The sequence below is a fragment of the Polyodon spathula genome, chromosome 43 (assembly GCF_017654505.1).
Source record: "Polyodon spathula isolate WHYD16114869_AA chromosome 43, ASM1765450v1, whole genome shotgun sequence".
Classification (NCBI taxonomy): domain Eukaryota; kingdom Metazoa; phylum Chordata; class Actinopteri; order Acipenseriformes; family Polyodontidae; genus Polyodon; species Polyodon spathula.
Window position 1 is genome coordinate 1,824,480 of NC_054576.1, and position 11,216 is coordinate 1,835,695.

General features: G+C 39.1%; 1 protein-coding gene across 1 annotated transcript; it reads left to right on the forward strand.

Moving 5' to 3' along the window:
- Positions 1-1,246: 1,246 nt before the first annotated feature.
- Positions 1,247-9,956, forward strand: LOC121305464 (NXPE family member 1-like). The gene is made up of 5 exons (XM_041237104.1): positions 1,247-1,504; positions 2,294-2,991; positions 4,218-4,279; positions 4,636-4,854; positions 9,175-9,956. The coding sequence occupies exons 1-5, from the start codon at positions 1,391-1,393 to the stop codon at positions 9,714-9,716; spliced, it is 1,635 nt and encodes a 544-aa protein (XP_041093038.1). The 5' UTR covers positions 1,247-1,390; the 3' UTR covers positions 9,717-9,956.
- Positions 9,957-11,216: the final 1,260 nt, after the last annotated feature.

The window sequence follows — 11,216 nt, forward strand, 5'->3', positions numbered from 1 at the left end:
GTGAAAGGAAATGCCTCACCTTGCATTTCTAAGTTGAAAGAAAGCTACTTCAATTATACTCTGAATATGTGACTCAAAGGAGAGGTTATCAAACTACAACCAGATTCCTTATTTCAGTTTTCTGAGAGTACTGGAAACTAGCATTAATAGCATTTTCACATATTCTTTCCTGGCAGTTTTGCTTCATGACAGAGTTTCAAAGTGATCATTCAGGGTCTCGATTCCATGTATCGAACGTCATTTGTACCCACATGAATAATTATAGCTGAAACCTTTGTTTTTTGACCACGATTTTTTAGTTTGGCTGAAATGCCATGAACTCTAGCGCCTGAGATGTTCCCAACAGACCCTTTCTGTTAGAAGCGGTCAGATTGGGTTTGAGGGTTAATTTGGTAACATTAATTGGGCATTTTTCATATCTTGTGTAACTTACCTGTAATTAGTTTATTGTTTAGTCAAAAAGAAATACAAATGAAAAAAAAAAGTTTAAATTCCTGCTGTGACGGAAATATAATGAGTTCTGGTTGGAAAACTCCCTTCCGACCTGTGAGGGCACAAAATAACGAAAGGGAAAGTCTTTGGACGGGCTGGCCTGACAGTTCATTTCCAGGGTTGGGAAGTCGGTCAGCCTGGAAGAAGGCGAGACTCCGTTGCAGGAACGTATTGACCTGGAAGGTAAACGAGGGGGAGTTCCCAAAAAGAGAGAAGTATTAGTGAGTGTTTGTTTTGGCTGTTAGTAACTGTCTGTGTTTGTGATTCACCAGACAGCTAATAGGGATCCAGAGCTGTCGCCAAAGGCCAGCACAAAACCGGATCAACACTGCACTAGCCATGATTAACAGTGTTAGCACTAATTGTACTGCACCGCAAGCACTGAGAGCGCTCACTTTGGACTTTGTGAACGTGTGTGTCTTATTGTGTGCGTTAAACGTACCGTCATTCTTAACTACCATTCTGCAACATCATTATTCATTGCGCAATGCACATTGTTGCGTATTGCAAAAGCTTTATTATTGGTCATCAGACCATTGTATTAAAAAACAAATAAAACAAACCATTCCACCGTACTGTGCTATCTGTTTATTGTTTTGGATTACTGCATCATCACCGTACCTGCTATACACCTGTTTATGATCAGGAGCGACTTTGCCACACCTGCCTACACCTAGTCAAACTGGTTTCACAACCAAGTAGCGCAAAGTATGACAAATACCTAAATACCTAACTTGTGCTGCATTATGTGACTCTACCTACCTCCCTCTTCGAGTTTTGGTGACTTTCTGCATTCCTGTTGCTGCCTCTTCTACCATTGCTTCGTCTCTCAATCCTGATACACTAGTGTACGATCAGGAGCAGACTAACCTCTCCTCTCATCTTCAGAGTACCGGACATGGCTGGAGCAGAAATCACCCTGAACAGGAAATCTCATCTCCCGTATTTAAATAAGATGAAGATTTTATTTGTGCTTCTCTTGCCTTTTGTCCTCTATATATGCTGGCTGCTGGTAAGATTGTCTTTTCCTCTGTTCAGTAAATCAACGCTCCTTCTGCATTTTATAATTCAAGGGGATATAGTAGAGGCAGAGGTATGTCTGTATATCACGCGTCTCCATACATCTGTCATGAAACTTGGTATTATTTAGCAGAGGTTATTGGAGTATCACATTCTGGGGATAAGGGGGGTCTGTCCGTGCATTCATCCAATTGTATTTCACACATTTTTGCTGACTTTTTAAAATAGTATTAATTTCCCCTCCCCTCTGATGTATTTTAGCAAAATTTGTAATAATCTTTAGACACACAACACATTGTTCTAACCCTAACCTAGAGCTCTGAAGTGCTTGTCCTTCATGAATCTATTGTCTGAATGGGGTATGGCTTCATAATCGAAGGCTCAGATTTACATTAAATACGACTTTCAAATCTTTCCACTGCGGTTGGTCAGATTATGTTTATATGCATTCATTTGGCAAGACCTGGACTGTTTTGTCTATAAAACAGATCAAGATATTCAATGGGGAAAATCTGTTGAAACACAGAAACAACAACATAATTATAGGGCAGTTTTTTGTTAGTTTTTTAGTTCTAGTGCAATTTTTTTTAATTAATCCTAGATTCAAACCCAAATAATTAAAGCTTAATGTTAAAACCTGACTTTCTATCATGTATGATGCATGCATGTCAAAAAAGTAACGAAAGTATTTCTTAGTTAAAATGAAAATACTGGAATATGATAGAATCCCCCATTGCAGCTCCAGTAGTGGAGAATGACTCCTATCTTTTTACTCTTGCAGCGTGTTAAGCGGTTTGACAGACGACTCCTGTTACCTCTCAACCCAAGATTACATGATCCAAGAAGAGCTACTGAAGCAAAAGTCAATGAAATATTGCAAGCGCTAAAAAGACACATACCTGCAGTAACTCACACTCAACTGGAACTCACCAGCAGTGGCGAACACAGCCTGGTCACCTTAATGAACCCGAAGGAGAATTACTGTGTGGGAGAGATCCTCAGTGTCCGAGTGGAAATGAATGACTACCTGAGCAAACCCAAGACATATGGAGGAGATTTCATTCTGGCTCGGATCCATTCTCCAGAGCTGCAAGCAGGAGCGGCGGGCGTGCTTGAGGATTTCAACAACGGGACCTACCGCGTCAACTTCACTTTGTTTTGGCCGGGCAGCGTGAAGGTTTCGGTGCTTCTGATACATTCAAGCGAGGTGGTCTCGATGTTATCACGAGCTAAAGAGTATTGCAATAATAAATTTATTTTCACAGGCACCTTTCATAACAGTACGCTACAGGAGACATCTCGATGCGACATTCATCTGAGCACAAATGAAACCGTCTGTGAATTCAAGGACAAGGGGAACCAGGAATCATTTTCCTGTTTCAAACCTAAAACATTGCCGTGTGAGACCCTGCATTACACAACATCAAGGAACGGCAAAGCGTCCTGTCTAACCGACGTTGAGAACGACCTTCTAAAGAGGTTTGGTTTCTCTTTACTCTATTCTGTATTTCTAAACCAGTGTACGTGTGGAGTAAAGATGTAGATCTGTGCCATTTACCCGGTTGGCTTCATTTCTTTACATTGAATTCAATGGGCTCTGCGTTAGTTGTTCATGAACCTTGCAATGAGATTTCAAGAGATAATGAAGTGTATTTCTGCCTCAGTAAAGAGATGATTCTTTAGCTTGTCCCTTGAATTTGATGTGTTTCGACCACTGGAACAATGCAAGTCATACCAAACTGAACAAAACAAAGCCCTATAATACTCTCATAATATCTACTGAGAGTAACAATTACCAGGCTTTATTACTGACAGGTAGAATTATACAGAGAAATTCACTACTGCTAGAGTTGATGAATTAACCCTGATACAAAGTTAAATCATTGACAGTGTTTCCCCTCTGCTGCGTGTTCCAACTGCCAGTGAGTTTAACAGTGTAACGACACATAAACCCCAGCCCAGCCCAGCCCAGCCCAGCCCAGCCCACTAGAGATACTTTTTGCAACGCCCAAACTGCTGCACATTCCAGAGAGAGAGAGAGAGAGAGAGAGAGAGAGATGCCCACACCCACAGGGATGGAAATAAGACTCCTACTGCATCGCATTTTCATCCATTCGCCCCATAGCAGCCATTGCATGTATTGAAATAGTTCAGTTCTCAGTAAGAACTACTTAGACAATTAAATTATTACTGAAATGATTACAAGTACCAGATGTTACAACAGTATGAAGAAATCTAAATTCTGTGAAAAGAAGAACATTCTGGGTGCCAAAATACTAAACAAAAACCGATCAATCAGTGCTCCAAAGGTCCTTGTAAAGATGGTCAGTGTTGTAAGCAGAGTAAAGAAATGAATATAATATCTGTAAACAAGTGTGCACAATTCCAACTGATGTGTTAGCAAGCTACCTGTATTGATACTAATATTGTAAAGTTACGCACACATAGCTTGAACATTATTGTCATGCACAATAATGTAGCACCTATTCATAATAGAAATCAAATAGGGATCAGTCAGCTTATTCTGGGAGAAGCCTTCAGGTACAGTGATGGTCTGTCGTCAGGAGACCCACACTGGCCAACCTGCAATTACAGGTGCTCTCATGCAAATGCTGCGATATACATGGTCTCTGTGTGTGTATTAATGCCTCCTTAAAACATGAAACTGTACAAATGCAATAAAGAGGTTTTCTTTTCTTCTGAAGGTCTACGGTTGGCGTGACAATCCAAAATAATTTCAAAGACATTACAGTGGTTACCTGTAAAGGTAAGGTTCCTTTGTGATTTGATTACGTAAGTGATTTGAATTCTTAAATTAAAATAGTACAACCTTGAAGTAACCTAAACCTCTGGGCTAATTAACTAAATACTTTTAGGAAAAACAGCAACATGAAGGATGTCTAAATGTTTGTTTTGCAAGTATTATGTGTTGATCTTCACATGACATACCATTGTGAGACAGCTTTATCGAGAGATAATGTGTCTTGTGATCTCGACATAACAAATCTGTAATTGTGTTTTCCTGTCCCTAATGAGCCACCGTAGTATTGGTCTTTTTATTCTAAGTGTAGAAAGCATTTTAATAACACTGTCAGGCTGTCAATAGAATGCTTTCTGTTTTAGATCGTGTTCCTCAAGCTGCTGGGAAGTGTGAGCTGGGAATGAGCTCTCCTATCCCCAGTGGATTTTTCCATTCAGACCGGTGGAGTTCTTCCTATTGCAGAATGAGCAGCTTCCAAAATGTGAACGACATGAACCAGTGCCTTCAGGGGAAACAGGTTTACCTGCGGGGGGACTCGACAATGCGCCAGTGGGTTGAATATTCCACATTCAAACTAAACGGTAAACAGATCTTCACTCCAAGTTAGATCCGTTATGTTTATTTACTACTTCAGTTGTTCTAAATGTAGCATGGAAACCTTTCAAGAAAACCTTTGTCATGATCCTGATACAGATGCAGAAGCCAAAGTCAAGGAAGTATTGAAAGCGTTAAATACACCTTTTTGAATTAAATCAAACTCATTTGAAACTCACCAACCACTGCCTGATCATTATGAACCTGAAGGAGAATTACTGTACGGGAGAGATCGCCAGTGTCCAAGTGGAAATTAATGACAACTGGGCTTTTAGTATATAAAAAAGTGCCCCTCAAAGTTTTGAACCATCATAAAACTTTGCAGACCCTCATTACAAAGAGGGAAAAGATTACTCCTAGGATTAGTGTGCATCAGTGAAAAGGGTATGTGTGAAAGAAGGACTACCTTACATGGGTTTGTTATGAATTTTTATATATTTTTATGTATTTATTTATTTAGAGCATGGCTTCTCAAACTCGGTCCTGGGGACCCCCTGTGGCTGCTGGTTTTCAATCCAACCCAGCTCTCAATTAACTAGACCCTTCATTGAACTGATAATTTGCTTAATTAGACATTTTTACTTGTTTTCAGCTCTTAAAACAGTTGCAAAATTCAAGTTGCTTATCAAATGTTATAGCTAACTTGAAATATACAGCTGTTCAAGAGCTGAAAACAAGTAGAAAGGTCTAATTAAGCAAATTATCAGTTCAATGAAGGGTCTAGTTAATTGAGAGCTGGGTTGGATTGAAAACCAGCAGCCACAGTGGGTCCCCAGGACCGAGTTTGAGAAGCCCTGATTAGAGCAAGCTTATATATCCTCTGTACGTGCAAGTCAGCAATAGAGGGTTGGTAGATTCTGAAATTTCTCTGTTCTTTCTAAAGCTGTAATTAGCACGGTTAAACCTTGGGCTGGATTAAATCAAGCTCGATTATTTTATAGTTCTGTATTCTTTAATACAACATGGTGGCTTTGCTCTCTCTGTAAGGAAGATGTAGTCGCTACACTACACACCACTGCCAGATATTCTGTCTGGTTACACAGGGCTTGTCAAACATATGTAGAATTAGCAAAGAAACGACTTGAAGTATTAATTCGCTGACGCGTTTGGGTAACGGGGCCGAAATGATCCGTTACTTCACGTTTTCATTCATGCACTTATTGAGTTGAGTATTTTGATTTTGTACGCGTTTTCTTTGATAGGGCACTTTATGATTGATTTGTAGCACTTTATTGCTGCTTCCTCGCTCGGCTCCGGAGCTAAATTAATTAATTACCCGGCATTTGAAAACAATATAGTCACCTGTCTATAAATATCCCTTGATGGTTTGTTTTCGAGGATGGCTATCCACTGTTTGTCTTGCCTGTGCGTGTAGAAACTTTGGACTTTGTTCTTGCTGCTGTGATGATAATGTAATATCTTTTGTCCCTATCTCTGTTTCAATCAAAAGACGATTCCTGTCGCCTGGATAATTTTAAAGGACTGGTTTTTTTATTCGCGCTTTTGCACAGTTGATTTGTTGCTATAAGTGTTTATAAATCTGCACGGTTATATACTGTCGATGGTAGTAATAATTGTTGTTGTGCGTATCTACGATCAGAGTCTATGTCCTCTCCAAATAAAGCCTGCAGTTATTTTTAATCGCTGTAGTTTGTGTGTTCCTAGTGGTCTGTATCCCAGTTCCACGCCCTGTAAAATAACCTATTTAAGAGACGTGTTTTAAACCACCGTTGGTTTTAATTGAGGGTGAAATTCCCTCTGTGGCGCAGGCAGGCTTTCCTGTTTTATCCATTCTGTGGCGCTTGTCCCGTTCTGTCGCTGCGGGCAGATGATACATATGCATTAAAAGGAGAGTTGTTTAGACTGCAATCCAGCGATAAGCTAGTTAGCCACCGCGTAAATTATCATGTGAAGTCTGGTTGGGGCAGGTTGTCATATGCAAATCCTGTAGGAAGAAGTCTTATATTTTTTCTTCTTTTTTTTTTTATACCAAATTGTGGAATGAGTCACCATGTAATGCTGCTTTAAATTATTTCCTGTTTGTTCTGCTGGTTCTGTGGAGGCTGTGGGATTATTCTGTAGCATGGGTCAACATTTCAAATAGATGGATAGATAGATAATGTGTGTGTGTGTGTGTATATATATATATATATATATATATATATATATATATATATATATATATATATATATATATATATATATATATATATACGTTTTTTTTTTTTTTTTTTTAATGTATTTCGGTCGTCTGGGTTTTCAAGATGTAGTTTGCTTTGTTTAGGATTAGATATTCTGTCTTTTCACAGACACTATCTTTTACTCAGCTTTGGACTATATTGGGTCCCTAACCTGTAATTGTTAGTTCGATTCAGATCTCTAAAAGCTGTATGTGTGATTGCTGTTCTCTCTCGGTGTTTAATATCTAAGCGGTGCATTTAATTGTTCAAATCTAATCAGCATACTCCCGAGTCGTGATATTACTGTCTTGACTGGTTTATTATTATTATTATTATTATTATTATTATTATTATTATTATTATTATAGATTTGTAACTTCCGTTAATGCTTTAGAACAAAGGGTTTTAGCAAGTAGCTTAAATCTGTTACACAGTGAGGCAATGTGCCCCACCCCTGTGTGTATTTGTGTGTTGCGTGTGCTGTGTTCATGTTGGTGTGTAGGTATTGGTGCACGGGATATAAATGGGTCTGTGAGTGGTTTAAAATATATAGCTGCATTTACTTCACGTGCATTTAAACTTTTTAATAGTATGTGAGCACTGGGTTGCACAAATTAATTCACCTGCTGGGAATAATTAGTAATTGAATCCCAGCACAACAGTATATATAGATGCACGTTTCACTCACTCGGGGTTGTGTGTTCGATGAGTGGAGAACGGCTGAGAGAGAGGAGATTAGTTTAAACATTAACGATTGCTACTGTGCTGTGTCGTGGAACTTTTCAGGTCCGCAACTAAAAGAGCCAACTGCACCAGGTGTTCAGAGATATAAAGTTTTATTAGTTTGCTCGGCACATCAGTGTTAGGAAACCCAAGCAGTGTTCTGCCATACAGAGTTAGCATACAGATATTACACCTTTACAGAGAGACAGGGTCGTTTCCCTTTCAACCAATAAGCTAGAGCCAACCCAGTTGGGGTAGCAAAGAAAGGGAAATAGGAATTTACAAGGTAGTGAGAAGTCAACTCAGTAGATTGTAATGCAATAAAAGTTTAGGTGGAATGTTGTTCCTTTTGTCCCACCATCTACAGTTTGGTTCCCAGCAACATGTATCTGCAGTTTAATACATTTATTTCTATAAACTTAATACATCACAAACTCAAAATATTTTAAAACATATAACTCAGTGAATAAATGTAGTACAGGGTAGCAACAAACAGATACAGGAATGGTGCTATGCAATTATTCCCCTACAGCTGGTTGAACCAGCACGATACTTGTTTGCTCATTTATCTCTCTGTGAAACAAAACGCCACGTTAGCCAAAACGAACAAAGTGTTTTTCGTTTGCAAATACTTTTATTTCATGTTTTGTTGATTTTTTTAAAGAGCTCAGCAGTGCATTTCACACACCATACCCCCTTTGCAGTACTGTGTGCGTGTTCATTTCTGGTGTGACCTAACTACTTAAACCAGCCTGTCACACACAGTGATAGGTTGAAACAATGAACCGCCTCCTTCACATAGCAATGCTTAGTGCTAATTGTTTGAAACACAACATGTCAGCACTGGCACGGCGATACTATCAGAGACAGTACTGTCTCAGTATTGAGACAGTATAACTTTCTTGCAGGCAGTGCAAATGCTCAATCTGAAACTAAAGTTAATGAGAAAGTTGAAGGTACTGCTACAGTAAATGTACATTCTAATACCTTCTGGCATTGCTTTATTGAGTGTATCATTCTGCGTTAATCCATTCCATAATCTCACACTAGTGAGCCACATAACATGACTATATATGCAAGCGTTTGGACTGCCTTTGCCATTCTGTTTGAATTCCTCCCTTAAACTGTCTGGTTACTGACAGTGATCAATCTGTTAACACACCGAGGTCTTTCTCTTAGCGAGCCTGTTCTGTTCCCTATATGAGTTGAAAGGGGTTGGCAAAAAAGAAATTCCTCTTCATGCGACTTCAAAGTGACTCTTCATTATTAAACACCCTCCCCCCCCCCCCCACCCCCCCACCCCCCACCCCACACCCCCCAAAGAAAATTTAACACAACCCCCAGGTTGGGACGTGCTGTTTTAGATTATTAGATTAGCCATTAATCTGTTTTCTTCCTTCACAGAGCTGAAGTACACAGGTAAAACAGAGACCCATGCACCCAAGCTTGCTGTTGACAAGACGAGAAACATAACCATGTCCTGGAAGATGCATGGATTCCCTTGCATTTCATATTCACCATGCTTTATGGATGGTGGGATCTATATTGTTGAAGAGCTGGACAGACTCGCTGGCAGGGAGAACACTGTTGTAGCTATCTCTGTGGGTCAGCACCTGCGTCCTTTCAACTTGAAATTCTACGTTACAAGAATGATGAACATCAAGCAGGCTGTCGCAAGACTTCTTCAGAGAAGCCCTTCGACCAGGGTGTTTGTTAAATCAGAGAACACCAGAGAACTCAGCTCTGAGATGATCTGGGCAAGTGACTGGCATGGTCACCTCCAAAACCTGGCTCTGAGGGAGGTGTTTCGGGGGGTGAAAGTGGGGTTCATTGATGCTTGGGACATGACTGTAGCTGCAAACTCATTCTCCATTCACCCAAACAGGAATATCATTCATAATCAAATTGCTTTGTTTTTGTCATATCTGTGTGGTCCAAGTGTTTAGCGGGGAGTCTTTGTGTGATTGGTGCTTTGATGTAACTGTTCTAATCATCATGTCTAAATGGGGGTAGAACCATAATCTAGACTTGTGGAATATATGGTGCTTAAACGATGAATTCCCAAAAAATCTGAGTTAGGCAGAAATAAATTTCTAGGGGATAAAACTTGAGTAAAATGAATTATTTTCTTAGCAAAAAATAACGCTGTGTAACAATTTTTTTTTTTTTTTTTTTTTTTTTTTGTTCCTGGGTAGTAAGTGTTATTTCCTAATTGCTTATGCCTCAAAAGAATAGAAAATGGCTATTATTCCCCACAAACTTTGCTTTTGTGACCAGGACAGTGATATTTCAAAATATCACTATTTCCAATGGGAAAACGGGCAAATGTGTGTCTTTTCGTTCACATAAAGTCAGAAAAAAACAACATATGAATCCAAATTAACATGTATTTATACTAAAGTAATACAAAAATGACTACAAAAGATTTAGAAGTGAGTAGTTTTTCAAGATTTACGATTATACTGTAAATTTGATTGATTTGAAAATAGGGTGCAAAGGAAAACACTTAATGAATATTGTACACAATACCCTGACAGAGGGCTGAAATCCCTGAGGCAGGACGAAGTCTGCCTTGTCTCCCTGTGATTGTTCAGCTGTGTTGAAGCAAGATGGGGGAGCTTAGACTCTGAATAATAACTAAATGTAAAAAGTAAATGTATGCTATGAAAGTCTTTCTAAAACACTTATCTGCTGCGTCTTCTACGGTTTATTTGAGACAATTTAAAAATGTGTGAAGGAGCTTTATCTTAACAAAGTATTTCAATCAGATTGTTGGTAATCATGGTCTTGTTGCATGTTGAAATATGACAAAGGGGCTTTCATAGTATTAAAAACGATGTTATTTATTTATTTTTTTAAAGCATAAAAGTTGATTTCACCCATTATCTGCTTGAATTGAAAAATAAAGATCGAAAATAACTATAAATTCTTTCTAAAATAAACGTCGATATGAATCGTTGATTTTGTCTTGGTGTTGTTCTGTATTGTGTATTCTCACCTCCTGTGGTCATAGCCCTTCTCTACTGGCACATCATCCAACCTGTGAGGACTCGGTATGGTACATCTGTACCGTACAAATACAGCATTTTTTTTTAAGCACCCAAACATAAAATCCACTAAAAAAAACTATCTTTGGCAAATCGGATTTTTACAACCTTTTAAAGCCTTCTGCCCACGCTGTTTCTCCTGCCTCCGACTCCTCCACCGGTCCGTCTCTGTTCGACCTCCCGTCCCTCCTGAAAGCGCTCTTCGCGAAGGCTATCCCTTTCCCCTATATATAATTATTTTTTAAGTAGCTTACCCACGTTATTCTGCTTATTTTATTTATTTGTTTGTTTGTTTTCTTTCGTTGCCGCTGCTATGAAAAAGATCTGTTGACTGGCAGGTTTGAACGTTGTTCTCTCGAGATCTCTTAGGCTGTGTGATAGGGTTATGATGGCATTACA

Excerpts from the sequence above, each read along its gene's own strand:
- LOC121305464 (XM_041237104.1), top strand. The coding sequence starts at position 1,391 with ATGGCTGGAGCAGAAATCACCCTGAACAGGAAATCTCATCTCCCGTAT. Across the intron at positions 2,992-4,217 it reads GAGAACGACCTTCTAAAGAG|GTCTACGGTTGGCGTGACAA; the intron begins GTTTGGTTTCTC and ends TTTCTTCTGAAG. Across the intron at positions 4,855-9,174 it reads TTCCACATTCAAACTAAACG|AGCTGAAGTACACAGGTAAA; the intron begins GTAAACAGATCT and ends CTTCCTTCACAG.